The 12566-nt window shown below is 38.8% G+C and overlaps 1 protein-coding gene across 4 annotated transcripts in view; it reads left to right on the forward strand.

The window, feature by feature from the left end:
- The window catches only part of TMCO3 (transmembrane and coiled-coil domains 3), a 73014-nt gene that overhangs the window by 26386 nt on the left and 34062 nt on the right, over positions 1-12566 (forward strand). For 3 of the 4 annotated variants that reach the window (XM_049856233.1, XM_049856235.1, XM_049856236.1), the window contains exons 7-8: positions 2302-2488; positions 11665-11769. In XM_049856233.1, coding sequence (XP_049712190.1) covers positions 2302-2488; positions 11665-11769 — 292 coding nt within the window. Of the gene's footprint in view, positions 1-2301; positions 2489-11664; positions 11783-12566 lie in introns of all 4 variants that reach the window. The other variant, XM_049856234.1, reaches the window with a different exon arrangement.

Raw genomic sequence — 12566 nt, forward strand, 5'->3', positions numbered from 1 at the left:
CAAATATTTTCTTTTCCCCATTTGATGGACTTTGGGCCCTTGTCGAAGATCAGGTGACCGTAGGTGGTTGGGTTTACATCCGAGTTCTCAATTCTGTTCCATTGGTCAATGTACCTGTCGTTGTACCAGTACCAGGCTGTATTGACTACCGTAGCTGTATAGCAGGTTCTGAGGTCAGGTAGTGCAAGCCCTCCTACTTTATTCTTCCTCAGTAATGCTTTACTTATCTGGGGCTTCTTCCCTTTCTATATAAAGTTAATGATTAGTTTTTCCATCTCTTTAAAGAATGTTGTTAGTGTTTGGATCGTCGCCTGTGATCTTGAAGTTCTGGAGGCTGTAGCACTTTACAGAGCTAGCCAACCAGCCCTTGCTAGCCTGAAACTCCTTCCTCTTGCTCTCCTCAACTCCCTCTCACTTAGTCTTGGAGGGATTCCTTTGACCACTTCATTTCTTTTAAGGAGCCGTTTTTTCACAGAAACAAAGGATGTGCACAACGCAAGTAGGGAACGAACTAGACATGAGGCAGTGCTCAAACAACAAGCGTTGAAGAGAGACTTGGAAGCATCTTTGAAATGGCGAGTGGCTACAGCAGGGTATGCCTACACATCATTTCATGTGTGTGCATTCAACATTGTGCTCAGAGTGCTGCAAATTCCAAGTTTTGCTTTTTCGGAACTTTTTTTTCCCCTGAATATCTTCGATATGCAATTGGTTGAATCTGCAGGTGTGGAACCTGCGGATACTGAGAGCTGATGGGATTTGTAAAAGTTAGGTTACTTATCATCTTAAACTTTTGCCCTGTGAAACCAGGTAGTAGCCATGCTCTTTGGCATGGCATGAGGGACTCCATTTGGTTTTAGCTTCCACTGCCACAGGGGCTAAACTTCATTCCCCTTCTTCTGGAAAGAGAGAGTGGAGCCTGAGTTATAGCACAGGGAACTTAAGCAGAATATGTATTTGGCTTTGAAATCAACTCAGTTAACCTCTCTGCCAGTCTTGCCATCATATGGCCTCTATAAGGGTCAAATAAAGTATGCGTTGTTTTCCCAGGGTTAGAAGGCTCCTATAATTCATTCCTTGGATTTTAGTAGCTTCTACAGTATACAGACAAGTTGACAGCTGAGTTTGACTGCTGTGACTTGTCAATGTCTGAATCAGCTCATTTAGCAGCGGTAGTAGATTGAATAACAGGAGCCTCCCAACTTCCTTCATATCCCATGTAATTTTGAAAAAAAAAAAAAAAAGTATTGCTTTTTTACTAAGAAACAAAAAGGGAGGGGGAAAAAACTAATATACTCCAAATCACTCAAAGATAAATGTAGCTGAGACACAGAGGAGGCTAGGTTAGCTTTTTGAACCTCTGAGTGCTTGCCTTTGACTTTACTGCTCCAAAACATATGTATTCAGACCTTCCATCTCCTGTATCACTTCTTTCTGTGGTTCTCCCACCATTTTTACTTTTAGTAGAGGTCCCGGAATTAGGAAATTAGTGCTTATTAAATATTAGTTTTGATTGGGAGAGGGAAAGTTGGGAAGGTACAGGAAGAAGAAGAAAAGAATTGAACAAGTAGATCTAAACCTTAAAAAAATCCTTTAAAGTAGAATAGGGATCATTTTCCAGTCTCGTTACTTTTGTTAGTATATAATATTCATGTTTATATAAATATTAGTTTTTATTATCTCTCCAACTAGATTGAAGGCCCTCCCGGGTAAGGGTCAAACCTTATTTCTTCCACATTTTTCCTCACATATAGCACAGTGTTAAGTGTATACTGTTGTTAGCAGCCCTCGAGTTTGCCCCCAGTTCACGGTAAGCCCATGTGTTATAGAATAGAACTGCTTCATAGGGTTTTCTTGGCTGTAACCCTTACAAAAGAAGTTTACCAGGCCTCTTCTTCCATGGAGCTACTGGGTGGGTTTGAACCACCTACCTTTGGGTTAACAGCCAATTGCAAACTACTAGGTGCTTAATAAGTATCTGTTTGAGTATAGAACCACACTGCCTGTGTTTAAATCCTTACTCCAGCATTTACTATCCATGTGACCTTAGGCAAGTTACTCAATCTTTTTGTGCCTCAGTTTTCTCGTCTAAAAATCGGGGAAATACAATATCTGCCTCAGAAATTTGTTCTGAGGATTAAATGAGTGTGTTTGTGTAGCACTTATAACGATGTCTAGCACATAGTATGCTTTATATACTGCATATTTAGACTACAAATAATATATGTACTCTTTATGGTGATAGTCAAGAGATTGCATCTTACTATTAAAATATATATAAATAAATGTGTTCTCTTTAAGGTATGGAAGATATCCTTACAAGGACCATGTTATATGACCCTATTAATGATTGGATTTGGCTTATTGTGGGGACACTTCTTACAGATCAGAGCCACTCAAAGTGTCTTCATTTCTACTTGTTTATCCTTATCAAGCACACCCTTAGTGTCTAGATTCCTTGTGGGTAGTGCTCGAGGTGATAAAGAAGGTAGGTGATAATATGTTTTAATTATTTGTTGGAGTGTTGCATGTATAATTGACTTTTGAACTTACAATTGAAGTCCTATTAGAAAAAATTGTAATTCTTCCTGCTTAGGACTTTCCTAACAATTATGGATACTTGTGCTTTTATTCCATAAGGAACTGATGTACCCACAAATTCAACTTTTCTAAACCTCCATTTGATTAGAAAAATGCCTGTTACATGTTTGTACATTTAAAATTGTTTAAGGACCTGAGAGCAATTGGGCGAAGTTTAAAAGAAACCAGTTTACACTGAAAAATGTATTATGGACTTGGTAGTTTAAGAGACTTATATGTCCTATTTTAGGACTTTAATTTTGGTAAATACTGACAATCAACATACGTTTAATACTTTTTTTTTTTTTTCCCTGTAAAATTGAGGTAGTTTGGCAATTACAGAAATTTTTTAACTCTTTTACTTTGGTGTGAAACACTGACAACTCTTAAATCATTAATTTGTACTGTGGAGTCATACTATTGATGAGAAGCTTAGGAATGAACATTTTGAGTTGTCACATGGTGACACTGTCTTCTGTACCACAGTTAAACCTTGACAGCATTGCCAGTTTTATATAGCATGTGTATTCATTATGTTAATTTTCATTGTTTTGTTCTTATTTTTGTAAAAATTAAAAACTGTCAAAATGTCATATGAACTTCACATTTTGCCATATATACCCTGTTCCAAACACATCATAATGGAAGATAAAATATGAAAAGAGAAAACCAAAATGTCCTGATGGCTAGCCTCTCAAATAAAACCTACATTGTTCTGTGCCATAAGCAGAAAAGAAATGCAAAGCAAGGAGCAGAGCTGAGGTCATGGACCTGCTGTAAGACATGACTGGAAGTAGGAGTTGGGTTTCTATGGTCACACAGGGACCAGTAGAGCCAAACTCACTGCTAGAAGCCACGGCTGAACTGGGGCTTCCCCTCTGGTGAAAGAAAGCTGAAAAAAAATTTTTTTTTTTAAATTTGCTGCTTTATGCAGAATCTGTGTCTAATCTAGATTAGATGTAAGTATAGCCTCCCTACCAGTAACTGAACTAGCTGCCTTTTGCCTTAGTGACCTCATCTGTAACAGTCCAAGTATCACTATGGGGCTGAAGCCGTAAACCCTATCATAAGATCTGGATATGGACCGGGGCTCAAAGGGCTGAGTAGAGGCAGCTTCACACATACTGGGCAGGAAGGGATGAAGGGATGACCTGTATCGAAGTCAAAAAATAATAACAACTTCTAATTTAAAGACCATTATACCAAAATGCCAAGACCTATGAAGAAACCTATTGCTAGGAAAGAAAGCTAATAAACTCAACAACCAGAATACAAATTCCTCTCATTTATGGAAAAGCCTGATAAAGACTTCAAAGTAAGTATGTTTAGAATACTCAAAACATAAATGACAGAATCACATCTATTTAAGAAATGAGGAAATTATGAAATAAAACCAGGTAAAAATAAGAATAGATAAATATGAAAATTTTTTTTTTAAATATGAAAAATAAAAGGAATTTATGGCTATTGCAGCACCATTCACAACAGCCAGAAGATAGAAACAAGCTAATGTCCATCAGCAAATGAACGGATAAACAAAATCTGTGGCATGTCTGTATGTGGAATGGAGTGTTATTCAGCCATAATGAGAAATGAAGTCCTGATACATGCTGAAACATGAACAAACCCGGAAAACATTATGTTAAGTGAAGTATGTCAATCACAAAAGAACAGCTTTTTGCTCCCACTTACATGAAGTATCTAGAATAGGCAGATATATACCAAAAAAACACATTGCTGTCCAGTCAGTACTAACTTACAGTGACTCTATAGGCAACTGTATAGAGGCCGTAATTTATTAGTGGTTACCATGGGTGAGAGAGAGGAGGAGAGGAGTCATTGCTTAAAACCAAACCCAGTGCCATCGAGTCATTGCTTAGAGGGCACTAAATTTCCATTAAGAATGATGGAAGCATTTGGAAATGGATAGTAATGATAGTTGTACAACATGATGACTATAATTAATGTCACTGAATTGTACATGTAAAAAATGTTGAAATGGAAAATATTTTGTTGTATATATATTTACCATAATAAATAGTTTAAGAAACAAAATAGTATTTGAATTAAAAGTAACAGCTAGGGGAAAGTCTAGATTCGACACAAAGAGAACACAGCACAGACAGAGAAGAAATGGGAAGGGACATTTAAGACAGACAGAATAGATTGAGAGGGTGTTGACAAAGAGTATTGAATGTACCATGGACTGCCGGAAGAATGACTGAGTCTGTCTTGGAAGAAGTACAGCCAGAGTGCTCATTAGAAGTGAGGATGGCGAGACTTCGTCTCACATACTTTGGACATGTTATCAGGAGGGACCAGTCCATGGAGAAGGACATCATGCTTGGTAAGATAGAGGGTCAGCGAAAAAGAGGAAGACCCTCATCGAGATGGAGTGGCTGCAACTGTAGGCTCAAACATAGCAATGATTGTGAGGATGGCACAGTGTTTTGTTCTGTTGTACATAGGGCCACTATGATTCGGAACTGACTCAAAGGCACCCAACAACGAAAACAATATATTGAATTACACAATCCTCCAGGATCCAAAGCTGCCACAGCAACCTAATATGATCACCCATTTAGGATGTTTTAAAGTTCTAAGCCAAGATATTATCATCACCAAAAATTTTATTTTATATAATAAATAAAATAAGCCCTCTAAAAGAATTACTGGAACATCTAACCAAAGTGAGATTTTTGCAGCAGACTTGCCCAGTGCAATACCTTGTTTAATTTCTTGGCAGCAGCTTCCATGGGCATTGATTGTGGATTCAAGTAAAATGAATCCTTGACAACTTCAATATTTTCTCCATTGACATGTTACTTATTGGTCCAGTTGTGAGGATTTTTGTTTTCTTTGAGGTATGTAATCCACACTGAAGGCAGTAGTCTTTGATCTTCATCAATAAGTGCTTCAAATCCTCTTCACTTTAAGCAAGCAAGGTTATGTCATCTGCATACTGCTGTTAATGAGTCTCCCTCCAGTCCTGATGCTGTGTACTTCATATATTCCAGCTTCTCCGATTATTTGCTCAGCATACAGATTAAGTATGGTGAAAGGATACAGCCCTGACGCACACCTTTCCTGACTTTAAACCACACGGTATCCTCTTGTTCTGTGTGAACGACTGCCTGTTGATCTATGTAGTTTCTGCATGAGCACAATTAAATGCTCTGGAATTACCATTCTTAGCAGTGTTATCCATAATTTGTTATGATCCACATAGTCGAGTGCCTTTGCATAGTCAATAAAACACCGTAAACATCTTTCTGGTATTTTCTGCTTTCAGCTAAGATCTGTCTAACATCAGCAGTGATATCCCTCGTTCCATGTTCTCTTCTGAATCTGGCTTGAATTTCTGGCATATCCCTGTCAATATGCTACTGTAACCATTTTTGAGTTATCTTCAGCAAAATTTTGCTTGCATGTTATATTAATGATATTGTTCGATAATTTCTACATTCTGTTGGATCTCCTTTCTTTGGGATGGGCACAAACATAGATCTCTTCCATTCAGTTGGACAGATAGCTGTCTTCCAAGTTTCTTGACCTAGATGAGTGTTTCATCTGTTTGTTGAAACATCTCAACTGGTATTCCGTCAGTTACTGGAGGCTTGTTTTTTGCCAGTGCCTTCAGTACAGCTTGAACTTTTTCCTTCAATACCATCAGCTCTTGATCATATGCTACCTCCTGAAATGGTTGAATGTCAACCAGTTCTTTTTAGTACAGTGACTGTATATTCCTTCCATTTTCTTTTGATGCTTCCTGTGTTGTTCAGTATTTTGCCCATGCAGTCCTTCACTGTTGCAACTGAAGCTTGAATGTTTTCTTCAGTTCTTTCAGCTTGAAAAATGCTGAGCATGTTCTTCCCTTTTGATCTTCTAACTCCAGGTCTTTGCACATTTCATTATAATACTTTGCTTTGTCTTCTCAAACAACCCTTTGTGGTAAGACGGTACACAATACTGGGGAAGCCAGCATAACTTGTATAAGGCAAGGTCATGGAAGCTCCATAGACACATTTGAACTCCCTGAGGAACTGAATTGCTGGGTTGAGGGCTGCAGGGACCATGGTCTCGCGGAATATCTGGCTCAGTGGGCATAACATCATTTATAAAGAAAATGCTCTACATTCTACTTTAGTGAGTAGCATCTGGGGTCTTAAAAGCCTGTAAGCAGCCATCTAAGATACTCCACTGGTCTCACCCTTTCGGGAGCAAGGAATAATGAAGAAAACTAAACATACAAAGGAAAGATTAGTCCTAAGGACTAACGGACCATATCTGCCACGGCTTCCACTAGACTGAACCCAGTGCAGCTAGATGGTGCCTAGCTACTGTCACCAACTACTCTGACAGGGATCACAATAGAGGGTCCTGGACACAACTGGAGAAAAATGTAGAACAAAATTCTAAATCACAAAGACCAGACTCACTGGCCTGACAGAGACTGGAGAAACTGATAGAGTATGACCCCCAAACACCCTTTTAGCTTAGTGATGAAGTCACTCCTGAGGTTCACCCCTCAGCCAATGGTTAGACAGGCCCATTAAACAAAACGAGACTAAAGGGGACACCAGCCCAGAGGCAAGGACTAGAAGGCAGAGGGGACAGGAAAGCTGGTAATAGGGAACCCAAGGTCAAGAAGGGAGAGTGTTGACATGTCATGGGGTTGTTAACCAATATCATAAAATAATATGTGTACTAACTGTTTAATGAGAAGCTAGTTTGTTCTGCAAATCTTCATCTAAAGTGCAACAAAAAACAATCCTTTGAAATCTTCTGTTCAGCTCTTTTACTTCATCGTTTCTTCCATGTGCTTTTGCTCCTCTACATTCAAGAGCAAGTTTCAGAGTCTCTTCTGACATCCATTTTGGTCTTTTCTTTCTTTCTTGTTTTTTTTTAATGACCTCTTGCTTCATGTATAATGTCCTTGATGTCATCCCACAACTCGTCTGGTCTTAGATCATTAATGTATTTTCCAATTACCAATCCTTCTTTGTTTCCAACTTTCTGCTGCTGTTCATAAGGTTTTCACTGGCCAGTTTTTTTTCAGAAGTTGTTCTCCAGATCCTTTTTCCTAGTCTGTTTTCGTCTGGAAGCTTTGCTGAAACCTGTCCACCATCAGTGACCCTGCTGGTATTTGGAACACTGGTAGCATAGCTTCCAGCATCACAGCAACATGCAAACCACCACAGTACGAGAAACTGACAGATGAGTGGTGGATTCAAGGGAATAATAAACATTAAAAATAAGATGATTGGAGGGTGGGGCAGGAGGAGAGTGGGATCCAGAAATAATTGGTATTTTTAGATTTCTTTTGCTCGTATTTGTAATATTTTATTTCTTTAAAATTTTAAGTGAGTATGTAAAAAACTTAAGATTTGAATGCAAAGGGAAACTTATACACCAGTGTTTGTTGCAGCACTGTTCACATTAGCCAAAAGGTAGAAGCAACCTGAATGTCCATCAACAGATGAATGGATAAACAAAATGTGATACATACATGCAGTAAAATATTACTCGGCTATAAAGACAAGTCCTAATACATGCAACAACATGGAATAACCTTGAAAACAATATGCTGAGTGAAATAGGCAGATGTATAAAGACCAAAGTTCATTAGTGGTTACCAGGGATGGGAGGGAGAGAGAAGCAAGGAGTCAATGGGGGCACTGAGCTTGTGAATGGTGGTGTAATACTTTGAAAATGCATAGTGGTGATGGTTGTACAACACGATGCATGTAACCAGTGTTGCTGAATTGTACGTGTAAAAATTGTCAAATTGGCAAATGTTGTATATATTTTACCACACACACACACACACACACACAAGAAACTTTAACATTTATTAAAATTCAGGAGTGGGTATGTTGATATCTGTTATAGTCTTTAGTTTCTATAAATTTTGAAAAATTTAATGGAAAGAAGGAAAAATGCAAATGCTTACAATAGTGATAAGCGTAAAAATTAAATCTAGTGCAAAATACACAAAGATGAAAAATGTTACAGGTGGTAACTAATTTTTTACATTTCAGTATTTTATCTTTGTCTTAATTATACTGTTTAAACATTACGCTTATCTCTGTAAGCATTTGTCTTCCTCCTCTAGTCTCAGCTGAATTCTCTCATGAGCAAATGTTTATTGAGCATCTGTGTGCACAGGCACTGTGCTCTGTTCTAGGGCCATCAGTGAAGAAGACATGGTATTCTGTTGTCATAGAGCCTATGGTGTGGTGGTAAATAATGGACTGTGCATTGGATCTAAGCCACTTGACTAATCGAGTACAAAGGAAAAGAAAAAAAATTTTAAACATAAAAATGGTGTGTAATTACAATTGGACTAAACCAAAAGCAAAGAAGTTTCCTGAATAAACTGAATGTTTCAAAGGCCAGCATAGCAGGGTCAGGGGTCTGGGGACCATGGTTTCAGGGGACATCTAAGTCAATTGGCATAATAAAATCTATTAAGAAAACATTCTGCATCCCACTTTGAAGAGTGGCGTCTGGGGTCTTGCACACTAGCAAGCTAACATCTAAGATGCATCAATTGGTCTCAAGCCACCTGGATCAAAGAAGAATGAAGAACACCAAGGATAAAAGGTAATTACAAGCCCAAGAGACAGAAAGGGCCACATGAACCAGCGACTACATCATCCTGAGACCAGAAGAACTAAATGGTGCCTGGCTACAACCGATGACTGCCCTGATAGGGAACACAACAGAGAACCCCTGAGGGAGCAGGAAAGCAGTGGGATGCAGACCCCAAATTCTCATAAGACCAGACTTAATGGTCTGACTGAGACTAGAGGGACCCCAGTGGTCATGGCCCCCAGACCTTCTGTTGGCCCAGGACAGGAACCATTCCCGAAGCCAACTCTTCAGACATGGATTGGACTGGACAATGGGTTGGAGAGGGATGCTGGTGAGGAGTGAGCTTCTTGGATCAGGTGGACACTAGAGACTATGTTGGCATCTCCTGCCTGGAGGGGAGATGAGAGGGTGGAGGGAGTTAGAAGCTGGCGAAATGGACATGAAAAGAGAGAGTAGAGGGAGAGAGCGGGCTGTCTCATTAGGGGAGAGTAATTGGGAGTGTGTAGCAAGGTGTATATGGGTTTTTTTGTGAGAGACTGACTTGATTTGTAAACTTTCACTTAAAGCACAATAAAAACTATTAAAAAATGATGTGTAATTAAGGATTTCATATCTCCTTTAAATAAATTTTATAGAAACAGTTGCCATTTCTTTTTGAAAGAATTTTATAAGAAGAAACATGAGGTGATTCCGATTCATGGCCACTCCATGGGTGTCAGAGTAGAACTGTGCTCCATAGGGTTTTCAGTGTCTGATTTTTCAGAACTGAATCACCAGGCCTTCCAGTGCTCTTCTGGGTGAACTTCAAACACTAACCTTTTGGTCAGCAGTGAGAATGTTAACTATTTGTACTACCCAGGGACTCCAGAAGTAAAGAAGAGTCACAGCAATAGTTGCAGGTTTGAAATACATTAATCTTGTGTGACGAAAGGGGAAGAGGTGTCACAGTGTGACTGCAGGCTTACGAGATAAAGCAAATTTTGTAAGATCAAGAGATTTACAGTGATCACGAACCCATCAAGTTGTTGTAATGTTGACAGAGATTTTTTAAGTGTCCTGCACATTTAATATTGGTTACAAGGGAATTATTCGTCACTGTCTATTGAATTTTGCAGAAGATAATTCAAAAACGGTTGCAGCAGTACATCAACAGTGAATTGCCAGAAATCCAAGCTGGATTCAGAAGAGGATGTGGAACAAGCCATATCATTGCTGATGTCAGATAGATATTGGCTGGGATTAGAGAATACCAGAAAGATGTTTACCTGTGTTTTATTGACTATGCAAAGGCATTTGACTGTGTGAATCATAACAAATTATGGATAACATTGTGAAGAATGAGAATTCGGAAACAACTGTGCTCATGTGGAACCTGTACATTGACCAGGAGGCAGTCATTCAAACAGAACAAGGAACACTGAGTGGTTTAAAATCGGAAGAGATGCAACAGTGGGCTCAGACATAGCAACTGGGCAGTGTTTTGTTTGATGTACATAGGGTCAGAGCCAACATGACAGCACCTAAAAACAGCCATCTATTGAATCATATAACCCTCCAGGATGCAAAGCTGCCATAACAACCTAATGCGATCACCCATTTGGAATGTTTTAAAGTCCTAAGCCAAGATATTATCTTCACCCAAAATTTCGTTTTACACAATAAATAAAATAGTGCTTCTAAAGGGATTCCTGGAACATCTAACCGAAGTGAGATTTTTGCTGGCAATGAGGGTGTTTTGGTTGGTTGGTTGTGTTCTTTTTTAAGAATTTCTTTTATATGAGCTTACTCTAGCAACTTGGTCTTCTAAAATCTGTTAATGTCAGTAAAAAAAAAAAAAAAATTTTTTTTTTTTAACATTAGCTTGTCTTAGGGGAAAAATGATGATTTAATTTTTAGAAGCATCTATAAAGGGCCCAAAGCTAGAGCTGTTGAGAATGGACACATTTGCAGACTTGTGTACTGAATTCATGCAGAATATATCATTTTCCTTTCGTCTTTCTAGAGTAGTTGTTTAGTCCTTTTAACTATGCCGTGGTTATTCCTGTTCTGTCTAATCAGACCATATTTCTCTACCAAGTCTGTGTGTGTCTTACAGGATAGGGATATTCAGTGTGACAGTGATGGTGGGTTTGTGAGAGAAAATTACTAGTGTCAGCCAGACTGCCCAATGCACCTGGACCATAGGAAGTGGTGACCAGAAAAGGAACTAGATCGGAATAGTGGAAATGAAAGCTTCATGTGTTTTCGGGGCATAAAATGGAATTGGTATCATTATCCAGTAGTGGAAATGAAATATTCTAGACCTTTTTTTACAAAAAGTTTCCAACTTTTAAATGCTTCAGTATTTGCTCTCAAAGAGATTGTATGAAGTTTATGTTCTTATTCGAAATACAATTTGGATTATTTTGAAAGTGTACAGAATGATTGTGTTTTGAGTTACGATACTTTAGGGCTATGTTTTTAGTCACTGTTTTTCCCCCCAAACAGGTGACATTGACTACAGCACTGTGCTGCTTGGTACGCTGGTGATGCAGGACGTGCAGCTTGGATTGTTTATAGCCGCTATGCCGACCCTCATCCAAGCAGGAGCAGGTACATATTCTAGGTAAACTTTTTATACTACTTCCTTTTACAATTTGTTTTTTTAGTTTCAAATCCTTTTTTAAAATAAAAATATTAAATGTCTTTTTCCAAAAAGTCATTCAAAGCTTATACAGCATAGGCTTTAGAGCAAGTACTCTGGAGTAACACTACCTGGGCTCAAATTCCAGCTCTGTCACTTCCTAGCTTTTTAACCTTGGGCGTGTTACTTAACCTTACTCTCCTGTAGTTTTGTCATCTGTAAAGTGAGGATAATAGTACCTACCTAATCGTACCTACCTGAGAGCAGTGGTGGTTTGTGCTAGAACTGGAGACCTGCGTTCAATTCCTGGCCAGTGCATTTCAAGCACAGCCATCACCTTCTGTCTGTCAGTGCAGTCTTGCCTGTTGCTATGATGCTGAACAGCTTTCATTAGAGTTTCTAGACTAAGACATACTAGTCAGAGAGGCTTGAGGATCTACTTCCAAAAAGGCAGTGAAAACTGTATGGATCACAAGGATCTGATCTTGTTGGCATGAGTGCACTTGAGTTGAGGGCCAACTTTACAGCAGCCGACAACAACAATAGGCTGGTTAGGGGGATTGAATGAGTTAAGATATAAAAGTGCTTAGAACAATGCCTGGAACATAGTACGTAATTATATGGGTTAGCTGTAATTGTGATTATCATTGTCATCATCATTATCATTTCCCCTGAACCTTCTTTAAGTTCTTCCACTAAAATAGTCCTGTAACCTAAACTGCACTTTTTTGGTTTCATATGGAGAGAGAGGCCAAATGGGCAAAAT

This window comes from Elephas maximus, chromosome 17, assembly GCF_024166365.1.
Source record: "Elephas maximus indicus isolate mEleMax1 chromosome 17, mEleMax1 primary haplotype, whole genome shotgun sequence".
Lineage (NCBI taxonomy): Eukaryota > Metazoa > Chordata > Mammalia > Proboscidea > Elephantidae > Elephas > Elephas maximus.